This window comes from Empidonax traillii, unplaced genomic scaffold (assembly GCF_003031625.1).
Source record: "Empidonax traillii isolate 1590-97213 ecotype Southwest subspecies unplaced genomic scaffold, ASM303162v1 scaffold206:size1282135, whole genome shotgun sequence".
NCBI lineage: Eukaryota > Metazoa > Chordata > Aves > Passeriformes > Tyrannidae > Empidonax > Empidonax traillii.
In genome coordinates this window covers 1,115,909-1,141,847 of record NW_020955399.1, presented here as the reverse complement: position 1 = coordinate 1,141,847, position 25,939 = coordinate 1,115,909, and the positions used below count along the sequence as shown (strand labels likewise).

Here is a 25,939-nt window from a genome sequence, read left to right as displayed (position 1 = left end):
ATAAGCACAAAGAACAATTTCTCAGAATGAGAAGGGGAAATAGGAACATTTTCTTTCAGTGGTACTGAGCTATTAAAGATATTATTAAATAATTAAATATTAATTAAATAATTAAATATTAATTATTTAATATTATTAGATAATCTTGTTATGTATGTGAGCATATTTGTGATGCTTTTGTTACTGCTGGTAAATTAGAGTGTGACCCTTGTGCTTTTTGTAGTGGTACAAATCCAGAAAGAAAAATCACAACACACTTGGTTTGGCCCTTGCTAATATCAGCTTTCCGTAACTGGAGCTTCTGATCCTTATTTCAACGCTATACTCTTACGTATCCCAGGACGGTTCTTTCTGTTCATCATGCCAGAGTTGCTAGAATGCCTGTGGATGACGTCACATATTTCCAGCGTGTTCTTGTGGAAAACTTATTAGTACATCTGTTGGAGGACTAGGGAAGTTGTTGTAGCAGGTCTAAGATGTCTTAGAAACTTGGGTTATGCTTGCAGTGAAGCACTCTAGGGTTGACCACACTGTCCCTTGTTCTGGGCAGATGCAAAGCATAAAAAAGGTCCTGCCGCAGAAGTGAGAAGCAACTTATCACTTAATTTTACAATTCCTGTAAAGGCGTTCCAAGAAGTTGTACTCTCAAATCTATGGCTATGCCTTCTTGTCTCCTACGTAGCAGGTGTGCTAATGATTCCAGTGATTTGTTTGATTGACCAGCTGTGGCATTTGGAACCAGGTCCTTAGGCACACTTAGCTGAACATGTGTCAGGAAATAAGTTACGATACGACTACTTACTCCTTCTCAACCCTACCCTCCCTAGTATTTTATCTTAGGTTTAGAGGTTGTGGAAATGAGTCTTGTGCTCAGAGAAAGCGAATGGTATTTTCTTTTCAGGAGACAGTTTTGTATTTATCAGAATTAATATTACGGTTTCAAATCCAATTGTTGAAGAGGCTAAGCTAAAATTAAAATAGGTCCAGGGGGCCAGATGTTGTTGCTAATGCTGTGGCACTGGCAACTATGATAGTTTTGTGAAAATGTTGCTAGCACCAAGGGTTCAGATGCAGTTTAAACAAACATGCCTGTATAACATGTACTTGTTCTTCTACTGTAAAATTTGAACTGGTCTTGATTTACCTCCAGGAGGTATCTGGTAATACGATGCTGTTGATAAAACAAACACGTTGGTGAGACTTTTGCCCTTAAACTTACATCTTGTTTTCAGTGGCTTAAAAAACAAGGTCTGTTTACCTGCTATCACATAAATCATAGTCCAGAGAGTAAAATAGAACAAGAACTGGTTTGAGATTCACAGATAGTTGCCAGAGAAATTTTTGGTTTGTGTGTTTTGATCGACATAGTTTCCTCTGAGTAAGCAGCTAGCCTTGCTGCCATCAAACCTGGAAATTTTGAAAGTATACATTGTATTTTTGTCCATTCCCCAAGTAATGGAAAGTTAAAGGAAAAAGTTTCCTGTTTTGATTAAGGGACTTCCTCACCATTGCAGAATGCAACCAAATTGGGAAATTAATTACCAAGTTTCATTCATTTGTGGGAATGATGGAAGTGACAAATTAATGCAAGCAAATTATTTTAGATAATAATTTTATCAAATATGGTACCAGAATATGCTATATGTCTCTTGTATTAACATCACCACTCCCACCCAGTCTACCAGTGTATGCCATGCAGCAGAATATGTAATGTCTGCACTGCTTGAATCTGTTCTCATTCACTCATTTCATCAACACATTTTTGTTCACTTCCTGTTCTTACAATTGGAGGGAGCTGATTTATTCAGAGAATATAATTGACAGAGGTAAGATTTCTAAGCCTCCACATTGTTTCTATGCCGTGTTCCCCATGTTAAAGAATCCCATTTTCCTGTTTCTTCAGTTCTGTTGTACATCTTGTTGCTACTTCTAAACAGATTTGCAGCTTCTTACCACATATTCTCATCTGGTTTCAGTGGGGTCTGCCTGCTGTGGGGTCACACAATTCATGCTCCTGAGGTGCTAAGCGGTGTGTGAAGTCTTTGTACTCCCTTTTCCTCTTCCTTCTGCCCCAATAAGACTGTGTTTATTAATGCCACTGTTGATGACTTGATATGTGGCAACTGCAGTGCACGATCTAGAGAAGTCTTCAGTGTGCAGATCCTTGGGGTTAAGCAGTTACCATCGGCCAGCTGATAACTGCTGACTGAAGTCCTCACACCAGTGCTGCCTGATACCTCCATATCACTAGTCTGTATATGGCTACTTTTTTTAATCTTCCATTCTCTGAGCCCACTGTTCTTCTAAATATTCTCATTTTAAAAAGTGTTTTAGTCTAAAGCTTATGCAAGCCATGCAGAATTAGGAATAGCAGAATCAATAGCTATAGCTATTAGTGCTTTTTTTAGCTGCTCAGGCATTTAGTAAGTGATGCCTAGCTAGAGCTTTCTTCTTTTCAGTGCTGGGTGCACTTTTGGACCTTGTAGTGGTTGGCAATGTGCCAGTGATATGCTCTGGTGAGGAGAGAGGTCAGTAAAATGAGTTCTTTGGCCTACTCCATCAGTGAGTCATATGCTTTACAGACCTGCTTTAGAGCATCTCTGACAGGTGATCTCTTGTTATTGTAAACAATCACACAAAGTCTGCGTTATTTTAAATAGAACAACAGTTGAAATCTGATTTTCCAGTTCATAAAGTTTGTACCATTAACAAAGACAGCCTTAAGAGCACTGAAGAGCAAATTACTCCTTGATCTACTGATTTCTTATTGCGCTTTCAATCTTACTGTTATTGCAAAAGCTTAATGTGTGTGTTTGGTTGGTTAAGATGCAGTAATCTGTAGCAGCTTATTAAGATTTCAAATGCATTTTTTTATTTCTACTACACTACCTCACACATTTGGAAGGTGTTCTCTGTAAGTATTCCCAAAGTCACTTTTTGGTTTTGATATCTTTTCTCGAATGTTCTTGTGACTGTAGCAAACATTGGTGGGGTTTTGTACACTGGAGCAACGCAGTGCTGGACATATCTGTGCTTTGAACATTTTCTTGTTCCTGATTTACCTGCCTCACTTGATCTCTTCTATTTCTTTGGGATAAATTTGTCTTTATTCTGGACTTGAATAATGACTCCTCTTGGCTACCTAACATACAATAATATAAAGTTTTGCAAGTGAGATAAAATAAAACCAAAACCACCTCTAAAGAGTCCTTTTGAATTTTGTCTTTCAGTAGCAGTTCATCAGAGCTAATTCTGTTAGTACAGAGAAATGGATGGAGTTTCTTGAGATTAATAGACTTCAGTAAAGTTAATGTTCTATTTGTTAGAACACAGGTGAATGTGTAAAACATAATGTGCTAATTCCGTCATATTCTGCCTCAAACTATACTCTTGATCATGTTCTGATTCAACAATACTTGTACTACATGCTCAAAAATTTCTGAAGTCTAGCCAAAGTTTCAGAAACCTTCATAAAGTCAGTGACATAATGGCTCCTTGAACTAGGTTTAGGTCTTGCAAACATGAATGGATTTGCTAAAGGAGAAAATGGCTAGCTGCTGGATGTTGTTCAGACTGAAGTTTGGGAATATGTTATGCAAAGTAGAGTTTGTTAGATGTTAACTGGGGATGAAGGGGGGAGAAAGAAATTAATCTCAAGATCTGGGATGTGAGAGAATGAATTTGTTATCAAAACCTTGATTTTTATAGTTCTTTTAACTTATTTATGTTTTTTTGAAAGGGGGATTTTTTGCAGTCTTAATTTCAAAACAGGTTTTTGACAGTATGTATCAAAATGAGAAGCAAATAGCCTAGAAATTGCAAAGCTATGTCTGGTTGGGGTGTGTCACAGGGGTTCAGATATATCTTCCCTAGACTGATGAACTTTCTAAAGATGTGCTCAGCATTCCCAGAATCTGATTGTGGCAAGAAGCAGCCTTTAGTGTGTTTCTTGTAAGTAATGGTAGTATCCAGCTTTCTCGAAGTATTTTTAACTTTTCATCTAAGAGTTAAAAGAAAATGTTTACAGCTATATGATGCCAAAGCAGCATCGACTTGCTTCTTGTCCAACTTGGCAGTCACTTGGACAGCTAGCTCAGAAACAACAGTGGTTGCCCTGAGCTAAAAAGGAATGCTGGAATGTGGTAGCAATAAAAGTAAACTGTAGAAAAAATTATGCACACACACATCTGATGGGGAGAGTTGAAAGGAGTGTATGGCTTCTTCCTTAACGTAACATGAGATAACATCTCTTTAAAGTAGACAACTAATTTTTATTCTAGAGGAAATAACTTGAGAGACTTCTTTGCTCTTCCCTGAGGCATCATATTTTTGAGATAGACAACTTGGCATGATCGTGTCATAAGAAAAGGCAGTGATTGTCATCATAGACTTTTTGGGTAGATAGTTCTCTTAAATGCACGTCAGTATTTCAGAACTGCTTTAAATGCTTTTGTATTTAGTACCAGTATAGAAAGCCGTTCACAATATGCTGTTACTTGCAATTCCAGTCTGCTTCCCTCAAATGTTTCTTTCCCTGTGCACCTCCACTGCCTGGTAAAGTTGCAGTAATGCAGACCAGCCTTAGCAGTTACGGGAGTACTGCTGGCTGTAGGTGGGGCAGTGGGGTTCGAACTGCTGTCTTGTTGCATCCAAATTAATTCAACTGTTCTGGTTGTTATATGAATGTCTCGTCTGCCCTTGACTAATGGAGACATGCTCTGAAAATAAAAAACATAAATCAACTTGCATAGATCTAAAATGGAGAAAGATATACTGTTGTTCCTCCATCTTAGTTTCATGTGCAGTGATTTCTTTCTTGCACGTTCTACTTACGTATGTGCATGTGTGTCATACTGAAGTGTGCACTTCCTTGGCTAGCACACGTGGCACACATTTATTCTTGCTCTTTGTGCTCGACACAAAGGTTTTAAAAAACAAGGAATATGAGGAGTCTTATATTTGCTTTCATTTTAAGAGCAAGCAACTCTGCTTTCCTTTTTGGTTTTGCTGAAAATTAAAGTTAGTACATTCATGTTTCCTATTAGACTGTTGGCACGTTTTTTCTAAAAGAGAACAGGAAAACCCCAAAGTTTTAAGTTAGAATGAATTTGAAATTAAGTGAACAATGAATATATTAAATGTGCACATTTTTTTTCTGGAAGAGTCCCATGTGCCAGGAAAATGGAAGACCTGCAAATCCTTATCCCTTGAGTGGTCAAGTCCTTTGCATACTTTTCAGGCAAACCAGTGAGACTGGCTGCAAACCCAGGAGCAAGGAACTTCTTTGATCAAACTCACCAGAGAAAAAGGGTTCTGGTTCAGAATGTCCCTGTGTAAGCATTTGAGTAGGGCTTTGTATCATTTTCAGTGTCTTTTTGGAGATTCCATGTTTCCTTAATTGTTGACTTTACTTAGCTTCAGATGAGCTTCTAAGTTAGCAGGCATGTAGAATAAACCAGAGCTTGTAACACCCGGTTCCGTTAGCTGAGTTCTGATTAGTGCTGGTTATGCACTTTAAACTTGAAATCTTGGCTGATAAACTTCATTGTGCTATTTAAATTCAGCAAGAAAATAATCTTTTTGTTTAAAAAGAGCATCTCTCTTTAATCCTGTCACTAGAGGTCATGTTGCAAAAAGGCTTATGAAGTAGTCATCAATACAACTTTCTGAAGATCAGCATAAGTCATTACTGTTTTACCAAATTAATTTCATTAAATTATCAAAACTCTGCCATAACTCCAGAAAAAAAGATTGCTTCTTACTTATCTAGTGAATCAGCTCAACACATGAATGTTCCCTGGGGGCTTCTCACTAGTACAGCAATGCAATTCCAGAAGAAAAATTGCTGTTAAATATTATTAACAATGCTCCTTCTCCATGCTCTATATGTGATTTGAAAGCTGTTGTGCGTGGACAGAATATAACAAGCTAAAGAGCTCTTGTGCTGTGGGAAGGTTCAAAGGGAGAAGACTTATAAGAATGCATGAACAACTTCAGGGATGAGTTTACCAGTCTGGATCCAAAATATACCTTTCTAAGAGTTACACTTGTAAAAATTGTTTCACTGTTCAAAACTCTAAGGAAAAAAAAAATCATAAAACTGTAGTCAGGCACTTGCATTACTATTGTTGCTAGCTCTATTCCATTCTTTACCCAAAATACTTTAGGTTGCTGTCATGATAGTTAAAAGCTACAGAATGCAAGAGGCAGTAAGTAAATTTTGCAAGATGGGGGAAGTGCTGACATGATTGACCTTAAAATTACCATAGATGTCCTATTAGAAACACTGTTCAATTAGTGTGTTTTAAATGTGACCTCTTCAGTAATATTGATTAGCCTTTTGTAGGTCTTCCGGTGGTACCATCTGGACCATGGCACAGCGTTGTGTTACCTGGTGTGTTTGTGTCAGGTGCACGAGCGTGTTGTTTGTTGCCTTGCAGCGCTTTGATAGTGGGTTTTGGCTACTGTGAGTCACTTGTTTGATTTATTGATGTTTTGAGGCTTGTGTCTAGTCCAATGTCAACTAGCAGATAATGACTTTTCCCCCTTCCAAGTTAGTGTTTTCAGGCACTCAAAACTATTGCAAAAAGGGTGTTTCCAAAGAATGTTTATCGAACAGCCCCCAGATGAGCAATACTTGCAGCTGCCTTTGCTATCTAATAACCCCTCTGTGCATGTGTCACTGATTCTGTTCACATTTGCCAGGATAGGTATGTTTTAGAATAGTATCTTGTTTTGTGTGTAGTACTGATCAACCTATCTGAATTGAATATGCAGATTCTTGGGTGTGGTGCTTACAAGGAGAAGGATTTTTAGGCTACTTAATACTCTTTAACGAGCTGAAGAAAAAAATACCCTCTTTTTTGTTTGTTTGTTTGTTTTTATTTTGTTTTTTTTTTGTTTAGTTTTCTTTAAAAAATAATATCTCTGAGCAACTTACCATTGTAAAACATTTCAAAAGTAGTGTTTCGTGGGGACTGTTTTATGGAGTTAGGCTTTTAGAAAAGCGGGTAAATACGGGGTTTTTTACAAGGGTTGCTGTCACTCTAACAGTACTAGTGTGATAATTTGTCTCTTAGCGTACAACTTTCTGTCATATGTCCTGTATACTTTGCTTTTCTACATGTTAAATAGCTTGGATATTTCAAGATTACCAGCTACTGGTTAGGGATCGTATGTTTTTTCAAGAAAGTGATTTAAGCATACTGTACCAGTAAAGCTGGAATAATGCTTTTTAAAAAAGCTTATGTATTTGGTTATCCTACAACAGGTTTTGCTTAAAATATTATAGCCTGGGTGTAAAGCTCATGGTCCTGATCTTACTTTCAATATTCCACTTGAAATACTCTAAAATAATACTATAATTCAATAGTGTCAGGATTATGCAAGGAGAAAAAAAACTACTGTCTCTTAATAGGATTTTAAATTGTTCATCCATCAGAGCATCAAATTAAGAAGTCCCTAAACTAAATCTGTATACTGAAATCATAGAAACATACAATGGTTTGAGTTGGAAGGGACCTTAAAGATCATCTAGTGCCAACACCCCTGCCATTGTCAGGGACAGCTTCCACTAGACCAGGTTGCTCAGAGCCCCATCCAGTCTGGTCTTAGACACTTCCAGCAATGGGGCATCCACCAGTTCTCTGGGCAACCTGTTTCAGTGCCTCACTACCCTCACAGTAAGGAGTTTCTTCCTAATACCTAATCTAAACCTACCCACTTTCAGTTTAAATCCATTCCCTCTGGTCCTATTGCTACATGGTCTTGTCAGAAGTCCCTCTCCAGCTCTCCTATAGGTCTACAGGTAGTGGGAGGCTTCAGTAAGGTCACCCCAAAGCATTCTCTTCTCCAAGCTGAGCAAGCACTACTCTCTCAACCTGTGTTCACAGGAGAGATTTGGCAAAACTGATCATCTTCATGGCCCTACTCTGGATTTGCTCCAACACGTTCATGTCATGTTGGGACACACGACATAGTTTCACATTTGTTATTTGTGATGACTTTCACGCTGTGTCCTCAGATAAATGGAAAAAAAATGTTTTCTTTCCAATCCAACTGGTACCCTTCTGAGCTGGATAAGTGCAGAAGCTTTAAAAAACAAACAGCCCCCCCCCCCCCCCAACAAACAATCCAGCAACTCTTTAAATAGTACTAGGAAACTTTCATAGCTGAGGTGTTTTTTCCAATTCTATTTTGGTTTCTTTTTGCATGAAGACTGTGATTAGAGCAGCTATTTCTAAGGTTCCCAAATTCCTAATTCCATGAATTGTTTGAACTGATATTGTTGTGGGGAAAAAAAATAGGTGTTTGGTTTTCCCTCAACTTTGAGCGAGCTCCTGTTTTCTGTGTTACCAGCCCAAGGGCTCAGTGTCACATGGTGGTAGTTCTTCCTTCAGCATTGCAGGCTGGAACTGGGAATCTTGAAAACTGGAGACTGGGTTCAGTGATGAGACCAGCTGCCCTATCTTTGGTGTGTTTCAGAGTCTTGAGCAACAGCAGTGGTCCTAGGTATTGACTCCAAGGTGAAGTAAAAAGTTGAGGAAGGACAGCTTATATTTATATTACTTTCTGTTATGAAGTTCATGCTCCTGGTGGTTGAAAAGTTGGAGAAATTCAATTAGAGATACAATTTAATATTGTAATTTGGTACATCTGTGGGCTGCTGAAAGTGCAGCTTCTTTGGTCACCAAAAAATCCTTTGGGAAAGGAATGAGAACTTTTCCAAATACTGTGCTGAAAAATACAAGGAAAAAAAATAACAGAAGAAAAGGAGAAGGGTCAAACGAACAATGCTTTTAACTTTTTAGTGCTAAGAAGGTTGCTGAAACAGAAAATCCAATTTTGGAAACCTCAAAGTGTGCTTAAACTGATGTTCTATGCCTTGATAGAGATGCACAAATAAATGGTGCTATACTGAAGCAAAGTATGCCTGGAGCTTCACAAGCAGTGGCTGTGTTAGCGTCTAGATAGGAGTACAGTGTGTTGTTACTGGTTCTTAGTGGTCTTTGTTTTGGGTCACTGCTTCGTTGCTAGATGGAGAATCAGTTTTGTGTTCTGTTCTTTGTTCTTTTCCTACATACCAATTTTTCTGTGATGAAATGAGCCCAAGTCTAGGGGATGTTTTCTAATGTAAGGAAAACCTAAAGAGAAGTGGTTGGGGTGTTTTTTTTAAAGTCGCTTTCTTCTAAGTGAGCTGTATTAAACTTAAGGGAGAAGTCTGTTTATATTCTTACCTAAATAGCCTAGTAATAACCTAACCTAATCTAGAGAGATACCTCAATGTTAAATAAGCAAAAGTTAAGCATTACGCACATTGACTTCATTAAGTTCTTAGTCTCTGGTGTAATATTAACAACTGTTGTGTTTTTTGGTTTTTTTTCTGATACTTTCCAACTTTTCCAACTTTTTTTTTTTTCTAATACTTTCCAACAATACTGTCAGTTCACACAATTTGAATATTAGGTGATACAGCCTTTTGGGCAATGAACACCTGATTTTCTCTGGTGTTCTTTGATTTTGTGTCCTTGGTATGTTCTGGGATGATGCTGTGCTAAGAAAATGTTCAGGTAACTAGCAAATACCTTCTGTCACGAATTCTAGGATGACTTAAAATAACAAAATGTTGGGATATCCTAGATTGTGTCTATTGAAATTAGAAGCTTGCAGTGTGTAGGGATTCTGCTGTATGTAACTGAACTTGAATGATGTGCACAGGGGTATACTTAGAAATGAACACAATGATTGATCTTCTCTTTGGTAATTTTGTATTTAAGAAAATAATATGCACAGTTGTTAGTTGAAAGAAAATCAGAATTTCTGTGATTAATGTTTAGAGTGGTTTTAGGAAGCACATAAAGAAATGAGTAGGTCTGTGTGTGTGTGTGGTTGCTTTGTTTTGATGTTTTGTTTTTTTTTTCTTCTTCTTCGTATGTTAGGTCAGTGGGTTTAGACCACTATTATAACAGCTGTATCTGAGTATGGAAACCATAGAAGCAGAAGGAGAGAACACGAAAATTTATGAAGAAGGTTCAGGGGGTCTGTGTTTTGACCTTGAAAGCTCTCTTCTGGTCCTGCGTACATCCCCTGTCCTGAACTGTTTTGTTAGGTTTTTTGGCTTTTTCCCCTCAACAGGGCTTCTCTGCTTGTCTTTTTTATTAGGTATTTGTGTCTTTGCTGTCCTTCAAAAAGTGTCTTTTGTGTAATTTTGGAATAAAATATTGCATTGCAGTACCATGCAAGCACAGTCTTGAGTCTGTTAGACATTGCTGACGGTATCATGCTATTTTGTTGTACTGATTACTTTTACTTCTTAATTATTTTTTCTGCTTTTTCTACACCTGAACAATATTATTTTTCTTCCTCTGGCACAGCCTGGGCTGCCTGACGTCATCCTTCATAGCCTGCATTCTGAATTCTACCACCATTCTTCTACCAATTCTCTGCTGCCATTCTGCAGAATGGGAAGGAAGCATCCCAGTAAAGAAGCTCTTTGTTCAGAGTGCCACTGGGGCCTTCTTGTACCTCTCAGATATAAGAAGTCATCTTTTCCCCCTCTATCCTTTTGTGCAATCCATCTACTTGTAGCTGAATCCAGAGTTGCCTTGCCCTCGTGAGTATCTTGGCCATGCCACATGTGTTGGCTCAACTGAAGGAAGTCTTGTTGTTGTACAGGGTGAAAGGCAGAATGCTACATGCACTTAGTGGATTCCAGACTGAGCAGCAACATCTTTTGCTCTTGCCGCACACTTTTCCACCGTTTGTGTTCGCACAGGGGTGTTTCAGTTTTTTCTCCCCCAGTTATGGGAGACAGCTTCTGGTTTTTTTGGTACCTAGAAGGTTACTGAGATGTGGTAAACTGATTATTTTATTTAGTTAACTAGGTAGTATTGCCAGCCTCAAGAAATGACTTGTATGTCTTAATTTCCCCCTGGCAAAAGCTTTATGCAAGGTATTGAAGATCATTTGAGCATGAACTTTAACTAGTAGTGAAAATAAATTCCAGAGTTAGTTCTCCATTAATAATGTTTAAACATCTGAATGAAAGGAGTGTTAGTTTGAATGACCTAACTGATCCCATTTGGTTTAGTTTGAGGGAGGAGGAGTGAGGAATCCAGATGGAAAGCAAAGAAGCCAGGAGCAACGTCATCAGTTTACACTTGGAGTTATGCTCAGAGGCAATAGTTGCCTGCATTAACATCAGTTTCTGGAGGAGGAAAAAACAACCCAAAACAAACTCAAACCTAATAACAACCCTCCCCTTCACCTCACCACCACTAGAACTCTGAGTTCAGATTTCTGTTATTAGAATTGTTTACCAAACCCATGTTGAGCAATGTCTGAGCACACAACATGTGTACACTTTACTGCAAGTTCACTGTAAAGTGTGCAGTGTGAACCATTATTTTAATATATTACAATTCATATGCTTGCACTTCTGTGATTGGAGTAGAGCTTACCTGCAAATCAGCAGAAGAATTTTGAAAATTGAGTTTATGACATGCTGTTATTTCAATGCTCTCCTAAAATAGTGTTTGAAATTAAAAGTATTTTTCAAAATGGCACATTTTGACAGCATGACATCCAAAGCAGGGCGTGGAGTGACTTAATGTTTTACCAGACAGCTGTATCAATAGCACTTTTGAGATTGAATCTTTTCCTGTTGTCAGCATCATAATATTATCAACAACTAAATTCTGAGATTCAAATTTGAGTCTACTCCGAAAATAAGCTTCTGGAAACCTTGAGGTATTAGTATGGCCTAAAAGTGTCTTCAGAGAGTGATTCATCACACATTTTCTACATTAGTCTCTAGCAAAATCTCTTAAAGAAGAATACTCACAGTAAACATCCAGAAGTAAATAGAACTAGCTTACTTCTAGATGAATCATGAACACTGTTGTGTGAGTAGTTCAAGGTTTAAAAGGTAAAATGCCATTTTTATTCTGTTAACAGTGGGGTATTTTTCAGTGAGCGTGGAACCAACACACGTTGGCATCACTCAGCAGTGCAAAGAAGAAATCTTGACACCACCAAAAGTCAGGAGCTGTGTTCTCGTGATTAGCAGAGTCAGAGGCTGCGTGCTGTACACCTTACTCAAGCACATGTGACTGCTGAACTTTAGGTTTCCGCGTCTGAATGGCACCAGTAGCTTGGCAAACTTTGACACTAAGAATTTATTGTTGATCATGATCTAATCTCTATACTGACCATTTTTTTCTTTATTTGACATTCATGACACTAGAGAGCTCTTTTTTTTTTTTTTTTCTTAAATTGAGAAGCAAAACATTAACTCATCCAGCTTGTAGATAATTTCAAATGAATTTACTGATCTTAATATTGCTTATGGGTTAGTCCAGTTTGTTTATGCTGCAGTGGGAGACTTTGGACTTGTGTTCCCATTTGTAAATTACTAGTACCTTATTCAGTGTTGTACTTAGACTTATCTATTGAATATTCATCTAAAGTGCTTTGGTGTTCATGTTAAACTGATATTAACTAGACTGATAATAACAGTGGATCTAATAGAAAGAAATAATTTGAAGGAATCTGATGTGGAAGAAGGTAACTACCACTTTCAGCAGATGTACTTGACTATAAATGCTACTTCAGTGCATAAGTGCTCTTCACCAGGAAAGGTTTTGCTTACATTCTCAAACACTGAGTAGAAAACCAATGTCTCTTGTTACTTAGAAAAACTAGTATAGGACTTAATGGTTCTTAGAATAATATCTAGTTTTGGAGTAACTTGCAGTAGCTGAGGAGTGTCAGCACTGCATTTCAAAAATAGCCGTAAATGATCTATGTGCTAATGCAGCTAGTTAACATCCTTTAAAATCAAAGATACAGTTGAAGAGTGGTAGATTGCGAAATAATCTTTCTTAGAGCTACTACTGAGTAGAAAAAATGGAAGGAGGAGGATTATTCCTGAACATTTATTATTTTCTTAAAAGAATAAACTTGAAAGGCCTATTTTTTATTTGCATTCAGTATGTTTCACATGTTGTGAATCAAAAATTTGTCATTCTCTGCCTGAGTCGCCCAGATCACTTGCAGTGAAAATCTGCATCTGAAATCTTTACAGCTGCTTCCAGGTAGTGTTCACTGCATGGAAAAAAACCTGTGGTATGTGTGTTTATGTACTAGCAAAAAATGTTTGGTATCTACAACTGTTCTCTATTTGTATTGTCAGATATGGCTTTATGTATTGGATTCATGCTTTGAGATTGTAGAAGTAGTGAGTTCATTGCTTAAAAAAGATCTTATGTGAGACAATATTCTGGAATATTTCAGATTTATAACTCCATGGATTAATACTTCATATAATTTCTTTTTCTTCTTCTTTTAATATAATGCTTTTCTTGAGTTTGTCTTGTGCTGAAAGGCAGCTGAGTTTAAAAGTCTTTGCTTTAAGGTTTTCCTTCTTTGAAGCAGTTTGTTTATTTCTGGTGCAAGGTGCCTGTTCCTGTGGTTATGACAAACAACCATTTTGTATGTAACCTTATCTTGCACAAATGACTGGGTCACAAGAGAGTATAAGCTTATTTTCAAAAGTACAACAAACAAGATCTGGGGATATTTGGTAACTGTTTCGTAATCTTTTCAGTTTCATAAGCCTTTCTTGACCCTCTTTAAGACTTAGTCACAAGCTTCTTTTTGTATTTTAGACCTATTTCACACTTTAACAAATCTCTTAATTCTTTCTCTGTGGTAATGAAAAGAGCTAGAAATGTTAAGTGTCAGTTTGATGTAAATGGTTTCTGGTAACTTACAAAACCACAAAGTCATAGTTGTTTCTAGATTCTCTCCTTAAACAAAACATTTTAGGTGAAAATGACTTGTACTGTTACAGAACCACTCTCATCACACAGTAGGTATAGAATGAACTAGTTAACTTCGCTGGTTGCTATTCATACAAAAGCGCTCAAAAGACTGAACTCAGAATTCAGAACAACAAACCTGCACGTTGCCAAACAGCTAGACTTATCTTTCCCAATAACTGTATGGTTTTATGGAGTTTAATTAGGGATTTGGTTTTTTTTACTGTACTAAGGTTGCAGTTCCACTTTCAGCACTTCCCATAACTGTAACAGGAAGCTAATGAAATTGATGATGGCTTTCAGAAATGACTGCATGATCTAGAATATTCATGCTTCTGTCCAATAATTTTTAAAAGATTTTAATCTTATTCCAAGCTTTTGTACCTTTGATGAACCAAAACACCGTGCAAAGTCTATATGGCAGATAATACTGATGTTGAAATTGTCCAGTTTGACAGAAGTTTGGCTGACTTCCTGGGAAAAGGAAATCTCTGAAAGATCTTTTGTCAGTAACAGAAATGAAAATGTGGAATTGGAGCTGGAACAAGTTTATTCCGTATTTATACTGTGTTCATTTGCATTTGGTGTCAAAAAATATTAAAAAACTTTCTTCTCTCCCCTCTCTCCTTCCCACTCAGGGAGGCAATAATGCAGGACATACAGTTGTTGTGGATGCTGTGGAGTATGACTTTCACCTTCTGCCAAGTGGGATCATCAATCCAAAGGTCACTGCATTCATTGGTAAGTGGACATCTCTAAAAGATAGAGTATTGTAGTTACAGCCTTCTGACATGTTAAAATAATGTATCTGAGGACATACAGGGTAAGGATTCTTTTTCTTCAATTTTTCATAGGCTTGAACTGTTCTGCTGTCATCCTAATACTGCCCTAACTCATTTTTGAAGTTTAGATTACAGAAGCTTCTTTTATTGTCTTGCATAGTTCACATTTGTTCTTATCTATCGATACAAACAGCTAGCCGCCCAAGATATCTTCATTTTCCCATTCACTCTTATTTTCTTTATCAATTATTTATTTTATTCTCCAAATACCTCCTCTCTGTTTGATTTTTTAGCCCTGCTAAGTCCCTACCGGTACTTTTTGAAACATAGATCTTTCCTCTCTTTTCCATTGAATTGTGAAATGAAGGCTAACTCCAAAAGACTTCCTTGCTGTAAAATTCTTACTAAGAAGTCCTCTCAGGAGAAGTACATTAGAAGTTTAGGGCAGTGGCAGTACTAGGTGATGTCAGGATCTATGATTTGTTTTCTTCGTGAAAGGAGATTTAGACTACGTTGTCCCTACAAACCTACTTACCCCCCTCCTTGTCTTGGAATCCTGTTTCCAATCCTACATGTTTGGTTTTTTCCCTTTAGATTGTTTGTGTGACCAACCTGCTTAATAATGCTGTGTAGCCCGTACAACTTCCTTCTAAAAATGAAGATAAATATAAAATGTGTACACAGCATTATAACTATGTATATCCCTGAGTGCTGTTTCACTGAGTAGGTGGATCTCTGGGTCACTAAAGGCTATGACCTCACGACACTTCCATCTTGCTTTTTTGATACCCAGAACTCCTGTCCCTTAAACAGTATACTTGTCCAAATCAGGACTCTGTTACCATGCTCTTCCTGTCCCTTCTTCCTGCACCTCACTGCTTTGAGCCTGTAGTCTTGCCTCTCAGCTTGGTACATGTGCCAAGAGCAAGTGGTCATTGACAGTATTGACAGTTTACTAAACATCAGCTTGAGAGTCTCTGTCACAATTTACTCAATTATCAACAGTCCAGTTTGTAGTGACTGTGTACTCTCAGTCAGCACTAACTCCGTACTTGATGGGATTTGGTGGTTAATTGCCTCTTTTCAGCTGTTATGTTGTGACTTGCTAATGGGATAGTTTTGGATCAGCTTGCCCTGCCTAATACTTCTGTAGAAATTGAACCAATGGGCACGGAAATAGATTCATGCTGATGAAGGGGAGTTTGGTATGTTAACTGTTCCTAGTTTTGAGGGCTAAGGCAGATGATGGTACTTCTGTTCTTTTTTGTGTTAGTGTGTTACGTTTCTTAAGGAGATTATTGCTTGAAAACAGTAAAAAAGAATGCCCCTTTGTCATATGGTGTTTGTGTACTTGGTTGAGTAGGAAAGCCCCCATCCTTTAAAACACGGTAGACAGTAGAGAACTTTTTACAGAACCTCTTGTCTGTATCTTCCGTCTATTGATCTTGGCTGTTCTGAAGCTTGTTGTTCAAGCTTCTTACAGATTTGCCTGGTGCTTAAAGTCTCTTTTTGGGGAAAAAGAACCAACTTAGGATTCTAGTGAAAGAGCTTATAGGTTCAAAAAAGGGCAAGGGCAAAATGATTGGAGTATTATAATAAAGTATTCCCATTGTTTAGGACTGCACCATGAAGGTTATAGTGAAGAAGTCTTAAAATACTTTATATTTTGATGCTTAAAATGCCTTTATTTCTTTGAAATTAGGTGATACGCAAATAGTTTTGAACAACAGGTCTCTTTATTACCTAGGTGTTATACTGGTAGCTTTGGATCTACTGAGTTTGGCATGACCTTAAGATGGTTCAGTTTTGCCGTGTGGGAATGCTCCTCCTTAGGCACTCAGTGATGCCAGTTAATTGTATGAGCTAGTAGTCTTTTTCTGAGCAATGTGACAGCTGTAGGAAGGTGAGCATGCTTTCGACAGATCCTTTTTTACTCTGTTATTTTTGCTAGTCTGTTAACAACCCCAACTCTATGTACAGAATACCTTGTGTCTGTTGCTGAGGGAGCACAGCCTGAGGGGATGTTAGTGTTTATAATGATCATAGAAATGTGCCAAGCTTTTAAAAAACAATAGAGTTATTAAAATGAAGTATAAAGCAGGAAGTTAATTTTAGATAAGAGGAAGAGGAAGTTGCATTTCAGACTGTCCCACGATTTTGTTACTGCTTGTCCTCATCGAAATTGAAAGTTTAGTTGAGTTTATTAAAAAGATTCAGTGCATGTAGGTAGAAAGGAGTAAATCTGTCTTTTAGACAAATACCTGAGGAAAAAAATTGCTTTATCTTGAAAGTTAAAAAACTTAAGTAATAAAATACTCTGCACATAAAATATGAAGTGCCTTTGAGCTGTTATTTTTTCCCATACTCAACAATGCATTAAATTAATGTAATGAAATGGTTTTCTTCAGGAAATGGCGTTGTAATTCATTTGCCAGGACTCTTTGAAGAAGCTGAAAAAAACTTAAAGAAAGGAAAAGGTGAGAAAATTTTAAGATACTACTTTTAAAATATTTTGTGGGGCTTTCCTCAAAAAATTTAAATGGAGGATTCCTCTGTTGAGGTTATATACAATGTATTTTTCCATAACTCCCTTTAGCTGCTGCTTTCTGACAAGAGTCTTGCTAGAAGTTTCATGGTCCTCATGAGAAGACAGATAGAAGAAGTCTCTACAGTTTCAGAATATATTCTAAATACGAATTATCTACAGACATTTTTCTTTGCTTAAAAAAGTGAATTTAAGAAGGGAAACAACTTCTTTAAGTGTGTTAACCAGTTCATAGTTGTTTTGTGTCTTACAATATTGGTGTACGCTTTGACCTTGTTAATGTAAACAAGTGCTGTGGTAATCACTTCTTGATTCAGAACTCAGTTTTTGGATACTTTGTGTTATGTCTATTGCTGTGCTTGGCATCAGTCTACTGTAAGTGAGGTAAAGCAGTGGTCTAGATTATTCAAAACCAAAAAAGCTACTAATTATTTGCTAAAATTGAGGAATTAGTAGAATAGCTTCAATTCTTCAGAATAAGCCTGATTTTCTCAACTTTATAGGTTGATGCCAACTTTTAATTACTGAAATTACTTTTTTTTTTTAATTCTACAATGTGATTGCTCAGTCTTTAAATAGATTGACTGAAGACTAAACATGAAAAGCATTTATACTTTATACATCAGAAGACAAAAACACTATACAAAACATAATTTGAACTATTTACTTTTGTCTTTTAAGGGCTGGAAGGCTGGGAGAAAAGGCTAATAATTTCTGACAGGGCTCATATTGGTAAGTTCCTGTTTGGGGTTTAGTTTTCTGTGTGGTGGTGTTTTTTTGTTTGTTTTTTTCTTTGTTTTGTTGTTGTTGTTGTTTTTTGGGGGGGGTGGGTTTTTTTTCCTGTGGTTTTGTTTTGTTGTTGTTGTTGTTATTCTTTTATTTCTCTGAACTTTTTGTGGCATTAAAAGTGTGGCAATTTTTAGCTATCTCTTTACATAGGTCTGTACTTTTCTTTGGATTAAGTCTCTGTGGGCTGCTTTGGTTTATTGAAGGTCCTAGAAGAAAACATTCCTCACTCAGAACCCTCCCAGTTTTATATTCTAGTGACTCTTTAATCCTACTCCATAAGCATCACCTAGTCAGGAAAGCAGATTCACTTCATAAGTCACAGATGAGAAGACATAGCAGTCAAAAAGCATTCAGAAGTGAATTGACTGGAGGATTAATTTACCCTTTTGGTGCAAAAGCTGTGTTGCTTACAACAACTTTTCTGTTGGGAAACCACATGACCAGGTTTAACTTCAAACTAATGTTCTCCTTACCAAGGAAATTGCCACATGCTTCCAAAAGGAGATTCTGTGGTAAGGACTCTGTAGGGATGGAGGGAATGACTGCCCTTCTCGCAAGGAGCTCATCAGTCAAGCACTGATTCCAGCCTATGCTCCAGACAGCACTGCAGTTCAGAGCCTGGAGTAAAATAGTGTTTACAGTCCAGTCCACCAATGCAGAGCTTCAGAGACTCTTCCTCTGCCACACCTTTATTACATGGATTCACCCTTAAATTAGCTCTTTGGATATTGTAACATTATTGCTGCTCTGGGAGTCGTTTTCTGAAGATGCAAACTGTTTAGGACTTTATGAGATAAAAGCTTATAACACCGAAAAAAGGGTTTGCTTTTGGTTTTGCTTTCTTTGGGGTTTTTGTATGTTGTTTTCTTAAACAACTCTGGAGTAGCTTAGTGAATGAACATGTTATTTACAATAAATGTTATTACTTTGGAGTACCTAATGAGTTTGGAATAGTTAGTAACTGTTTTAAGTTACCAATATCTTTTCTGATAGCAGAATCACTGTAGGTGAACTACTTGGAACTTGCTTGATTATTAGAAAAACTTTTCTGTGGTGATTATATTGCAATGGCAATAGTGGGAGGTTTTTATCACTAAACAAATTGTGAGTAAAAAGGATTAGTAACTGACTGTCACTCATAACCATTCAGCCTCTTAACAGAAATGAACTTTCAGAATGCCTCTGTTTACAAAGTTTTGATGGCAATCTGAAGATCTGTTGTCATGATAAAAATGTCTTCTCTGAAAGGGCTGTTGTTGTCTATGAACAATCAGTTTGTAACAAAGGATCAACCAAAGATAGGTTCAAGCTGCTGGGTATAATGTAATCCTTTACAACACGGGAATGTGTGGAAATAAACACAAAAACAAATTGGTAAGGCAAACAGGAAAACCACACTTGTAGAGAGATGAGTACTTACTAAATGAAGTAAGTACTTGTAAGTTTTCAGTCTTTGCTGTGTAATGTGTACGTTAGTTTTTAACTTTCAGGAGGATATCACTTAAGAAAATTAAGCTGACTTCTGTTCACCTGTATACTATGCACCGATGTTTGTATTTGACATGAGTCTTGTAAAATTTGGGATTTTGGTTGGGGTTTTTTTGGCTTTTATGATAGACAAAGACTTGATGCAAGGGATACTTTGCATAATCTTTGTTATTAATAACAATGTAAAGCGTAAAAATTCAGGCCTTATGAAGATGACCTCTGTTATCATAACAGATGCTGGCGGGAGCTTTTGTATTTCCAGATGTGTTTTAATTGATGTTGTCTAGAACATAAAAATGGTTTAAGAAATCTTTAGAATAAGTGAGAATGTTCATTTTAAGTTCCCACCTAAATTTCAGCAGTATGACCTTTTTTTACTACAATCTGTTTCCAGGATTTTTTTCCACTGCATGTTTTTTTTAATCCATATAATCTTTTGGGCTACTACAAAGCTGAAATGGCTTAGTTATTCTGTGGGATGTGTATACTCAACCTGCAAGTATTCTACAAAATAAACACTTTAAAGAAAGTATCTGAAAAACCTTATAACTTTTCCCTCTGAAAAAATGTTACTTGTAAAAGAGGAGAAAAAAAACTCTTCTCATTTTACTTGCCTTTCTTCAGTGTGTGTATTATTTTTCCACATTGATAAAAAGATAGGCTGCAGTTGATTAATAATAATCTGAATAATTAATAGTAATGCAGAAATAATGATATAGTAATTTGTTTCACACAAATTTTCAACTTATTTATTTTCGTAGTGTTTGATTTCCACCAAGCTGCTGATGGCATCCAAGAACAACAGAGGCAGGAACAAGCAGGAAAGAAGTAGGTAGTTTTATTTCGTCAAATGTGGGATGACTTAGAACAAACATGACTTAATGCATTGAGTATCTGTTACTGTTTGTCACTGAGTTAAAAAAAATATTAATTATCCACGTAACTCTTCAATGTGGAGAATGCAGGGATCATTTCTTACACTTTTGTCTTTCAGGGGCTAGTGAAAGATTATATTCCTAATTACAGAGTTTTATTTTGATATTTTGTCTTATGAAAAAGTTCCTAGTTCTTAATTTGCTTTATAAAAAAAGTTCCCGCTTCCAAATGTTTTGTTTGCTGGAGGTATTAGTTTCTGTAAAAGTATATTTCTTGCAATGAAGATAGAAGGACACTTCTGTCATCTCCAAATAACTGAAAGGTGTCTTGTATAACTAATTTAGTATCTCATGATGCCTTATTGTTAGAAGTGCAAGTAAATGTTCACATTGTCTACTATGGGCTGCTAATGACTTTTTGAAGCTTTCAGAAACTATCTGCTATGTTTTTAAATTGTGCTTTCCAAGTAGCTCCCTAGTTCTTGGGGATGGGGAAAAAGCTGGCAGAATTAAGTGACCTGTCTACAGCTGGAAAGTAATGGTTGCACTATAAACTTCTCAGATACCAGTAAACTTAGACTTCCAAAAAGAGATATTGTGTGGATGAAAAGGAATTCTGACATCCTTACCTGTAAAAGGTATCGTCCACGATGATAACCTTTAAGAGAGTGTCTGGTTTGAGTGTATCTTATTTCACACAGGCTGCTATTGAGTGATGATTGTCAGTTATTTTTACATTGGGTCATTTTCATATGACTTTGCTGTACCAGCTCTCCCCTTACCTGTTATTTTAGGAATTAAGAAGCAATCAGGAAGACTACAGAAACACATATATGTATATGGAAGAATATACTTTTTTTAATGAGTCAGTATGTGGTTATCAGCTATTCTTGAATACTGATGGAGTGAAACCCAACATTGCTGTATGACAGTATTTGCAATTAAAAACACTGTTGATCAATGAGCTACTTGAGAGAAGGCACTACTTTGTTCGTTAGTGTTAATGATTGTCAGTGAAAGCCCAATTAGTGTTGTTTTTTTTTTTTTTTAATAAAACAGGAAAAAAAAGCTACATTCAAAGCTAAAAAGCTCAAGTCACTTTTAAAAATGCTGTATTTCTTCTTTCTGTGGAGTTCTTGAAATTCTGCAACAATCATACAGTTTCCAAACTCATTAAAACTACTCTCGATTTCCCCCTAAATTTTAAGGCTGTCTAAGTGAATGTAGTGGGGAGAGAAGCACTGCAGGCTGGTTAAGAACAGACTATCGTGGATTATCAAAAGATTGTCTCCTGTTTGTCGGGGGTGAGGAATTGAAAGAGCCTGCTGTTATGTCTATATTTGACTACATAGCGTATCTGGTGTTTAAATTCTTTTGTGTCTAACACTTTGAACATTGTAAGTGGTAAGGTTATTTTTTTATTTTAATAAATAAATGCTTTTACCTGTTCAAATGTAGCTCAAAAACAGTCACAAGTAAGGCTCATGTAGTTTTCCTTGCAGAAAGGTTATAGAAAAGGTAATCTAATAGAGTACCTTCTGCTTATACAATTGTTATAACTTCCGTAAATACAGTCTTCTGATAGCTTAACTGTCTGGTATGTCATAATGAAACAAAATAAATGGAAACTCTTCCTCCTTAAAAAGATTCTCTGTGGAGGGTATGAATTGGGGTGGAGGCTAGAGGGAGTTATTTAATCCACGATATCCTGGTCTGGCTAAATGATACTGTGTGATGCAAAGTTGATTAGAATGTCTGGTTGTTTTGGACTGGAGGTAAACATCACTCCCTGAGATAACTTGATTTTGAGTCTAATTGGAAGAAATCCAGGTATTTTTTTTACAAAATTATTATGTTGAATGTGATACAACTACTAAGGACCTAATTAAAATGAATAGTGAACTGTATTTCTGTTTACTCACATATCAATTGATACTTTTTATCATAAAATCCAGATATGACCTGTGCCTCTTACTTGAAATGGAGACCCTCTTGAACTGAGCTCTTGTATAGTACCTTCAAGGCAGTTGTGAGAAATATGGGCCCCTCTGTGCATGCAGAATTTATAATTGAAGAAAATAAGGTTGTGTGTCTGGTCAGGAAAAACAAACAAACCAAAATAGTTTAAATTAAGTGCAAAACTAAGCTTAGCAATATACAGCAGATTTCTGGAAATGCTGCAGCCGTTGCACTTTTTAGTAAGTTCCTTAAATCTATTGTGGGTGATGAGGAAGATATTTGATAATCTGCCCGTAACGAGTGCAGGTTGGCTCCATTTTGATAGCTGTTTAGCAAGACTCTGGTAGAAGACACTTTCTGAACTAGTACGTCTCTCACACTAAAATCAGTGCAAGCAAGTTATATGTTATGATATCACTGACTAAAGCTGAAAAAAACTTTTCAGGCAAAGTGGGCAGGTAAGGAGAAGAAGGAATTCAGGTTTTCAGAATTAGATGCAGTGGAAAATCCATCCCTAAACCCTTAACATGCTTGGCAGCGTTTTCTGTTTTCCTGGCTCCAACTCATGTATTTGGAATTAAATGAAATGTTTCTTATATAGAGACTTGAAATCCATACTGGTTTTGTTGTTGCTTTATGGAGAACTTCTTTAGGTCTTCAGGACAATGCTTCAGAAGGTGTTTAATTAGTTTCAGTTCTTAGTACTCCAGGATGTTTTCTTTGCATTCGGTTCTTTAGGTATAAAAGTTGGAAATCGTGTCCGAATAAATATTTAAGAATTCACTGAAGTATGAAAGGCTATTGGTTTAAAACCAGAAGTATGTATAAGATTAACATATTTGCATGTATAAACAGTGATATTCTGAAACTAGATCGCATACTAGAAGTATCTTGTTTTAAATGCTTAAAACAAGGTTAAATGCTCACAATTAACAGCATTTTATTTTATGCTAAGGATGTATTGCCTTTCAAGAAAAAACTTAGTTTTATATCGAGAATAACTCCTGTTATTGTCTTTTGCAAGTTTGGGAACTACCAAAAAAGGAATTGGTCCAGTGTATTCTTCAAAGGCAGCTCGAAGTGGACTCAGGATGTGTGATCTTGTTTCTGATTTTGATGAATTTTCTGAGAGGTAACTTCTGTATTTTAATACACTCTTACAAGCTTAGTTTTGAGTTTCTGGGTAGTACCCGGTGTAAGCAATTACATCTGTTTCCTCCCAATTTTTTTTTAATATCAAGATTATTTTTAAATATAAAAATAACTTTAATCTAAATTTTATTAAATAAGTCAATTATTACTGTAATTTATTACTTAAAATTGTTAAATTATCAAATTATTGCAGATATGTAACCAGTAAAACCTAATGTTGGTGGGGGGTTGAGGTGGAAAACAAACAACAAAAACCTTAATGAAGCATTTTTACCTTCCAGGTTCAAAGTGTTAGCCAATCAGTACAAAGCAATATACCCTACCTTAAAGATAGATATTGAAGGGGAATTGGAAAAGCTCAAGGTAAGCCTGCTTCTGTATCTTAAAATTTATGATCACTGTATGCAGATACTGATATGAAATCCCTTGGGGACTGATGCTTGTGCTTGTGGGAGAAGTTAGAATTACATATCATGGAAAATCGTTATGTATCCATTTTGAAGAGTTTGCTATCCTTAAGGACACTTTTGATCCCACTTCATGCAACATTTCAATACTTGGTTTCAAGAGAAATACTGTAAATTTTAAGAAAAATTATTGCATATGGAGAATCATTTTTTACTTAATTCCCCTGGCTCAGACATACTGTCTAGGATTAAAAGACCCAGGATTGTAGCTGGGGAAAATATGTTTCATTGTAAAGCGGAATATTAATTCCTTGTGTCAGAAGCTGAAGTAAATTGTTATTCTAAGTAACAAGCCTTAAGAAAACAAAAACAACCTGTATCTAGCAACATAGAAAAATGTAAGTTGATAGCAGCAGAGCTAATGAAGCCTTATTGCCAACGAACTAGTCCTGTGGTTAATTACGGTTCCTGATTTGGTGTTTTCCCTGCAATTGGGACAGCTGAGAGATTTCTCACTAGTGTTCACTTTTTTTTTGCACTCATCCAACTTATTTGAGAAAGTTGTGAAGTGTCTTACCCTTACACCCAGCCTTTTTGTTCATAATTTTTATAGAAACTTAACTATATGACATTTTTTTACCTTTAGAAATGTGACACATTGTTTAAAACCATTGAGGTATGTGTGGAACAGGGAGTTACTACATGTTTTAGTTCTTTCAGAAAATCAGGCCAAAGAAATCATTCTTCTTGTACACTTAGTTGGCACTAAACTCATTTCTACAGCTCTAGAATAGAATATATGGGAGTTCTTAGCACTTCTGGTTTTGTCACTCTAAATAATGCCTGTTGCACATGTTGAGTTGTATTTTTATCAATATTGTAGACCTAGAAACCTGAGTTGAGTTCCTCATAATGCTTTATGGTTTACTTAATGCACATCAGGATTACAGAAGATCTACAACTCATTGTTAGGGTGGAAAAAAAACATGTATTTGTAGCTTGAGGAAAAATACTTGTGTTATGCTAATGCACTTGATTCTATTCTGAAAGACAAGGTGTTATATTTCATGTGAAGTAAATTGTTAAAATGAGAACTTCCACATGTTCTAATGGGGAAGAAGACTGTGTACCAAGTGATAATCTGAAAATTGCTGGCTTCTTGCATTCAGCCACTCAATGGCATTCAAGCATTTGACCCTCAATTCCAATAAGTAACTTTTTTCTTTTACTTACAAATTACAATTTACAATTGTGTGCATTTGCTGGCTTCAGACAGAAGTGAAATTCCCTACATGCTGGTTTTTGGGGAGAATTTTGAACACTTGGAAATAAAATACCAAATACAGTAAAGTATAGTGGTTATAATCATGCTTGAATAGTTCTTAAGTATTCCAGAAGTTTGGATTTTATTTCTTTGCTCCCACTCCCGCCTCTTTTTTCTTTCTTTCCTCCTAGAGCATACAAGTCTGTTGTGTAAATCTAAGTCTCAAGGGAAGGAAGAACATATTCACATATTATGTCATATTTAGCATTTCTTCATTCACTTTTCCTTTTCAGAAGGAATATGAGCATTGTTATGAGGTAACAATAGCAATTCTACTCGGGCTGTCTTTATCATAATGAAATTATACTATACAACAGTCTTTTGTATTATTCAGGGCTACATGGAAAAAGTAAAACCAATGGTAAGGGATGGTGTTTATTTCATGTATGAGGCTTTACATGGACCACCAAAGAAGATCTTAGTAGAAGGTGCAAATGCAGCACTGCTGGACATAGATTTTGGTAGGTATGACCTTTTTGAGACACGTTGCTATACACTTATGTTGTGAAAGAAGAACACTAAATATCAACTCTTCCGTGCTTAGCTGCTCTTATGGCAGAAGTGTTTTGTATTTTGGAAGAACAGTGCTCTGTATAACTAGCAAATAGTAAGGAGTGGATGAGTGGGTGTGTTAATTAAAGTATTTCAGAAAGGTTTAGACTCTCCCTAGAGTAATTGTTTGAAGAACAGTAAAGATGAGGTGGCTTTTCTTAGAGTGTACCTATTACTTCAGTGTCTGTAATAACTCACAATTCTATACATCTATGGAAAATACTTGAGAACAGCAATGGAGAACTT

The 25,939-nt window shown here is 36.4% G+C and overlaps 1 protein-coding gene across 1 annotated transcript in view; it reads left to right on the top strand.

Annotated features, from left to right (window-relative positions):
* The window catches only part of ADSS (adenylosuccinate synthase), a 38,828-nt gene that overhangs the window by 2,121 nt on the left and 10,768 nt on the right, over window positions 1-25,939 (top strand). The window contains exons 2-8 of the mRNA XM_027887287.1: window positions 14,459-14,561; window positions 17,011-17,079; window positions 17,829-17,879; window positions 20,186-20,252; window positions 23,283-23,390; window positions 23,692-23,773; window positions 25,476-25,602. Of these exons, the coding sequence (XP_027743088.1) occupies window positions 14,459-14,561; window positions 17,011-17,079; window positions 17,829-17,879; window positions 20,186-20,252; window positions 23,283-23,390; window positions 23,692-23,773; window positions 25,476-25,602 (607 nt within the window). The remainder of the gene's footprint in view (window positions 1-14,458; window positions 14,562-17,010; window positions 17,080-17,828; window positions 17,880-20,185; window positions 20,253-23,282; window positions 23,391-23,691; window positions 23,774-25,475; window positions 25,603-25,939) is intronic.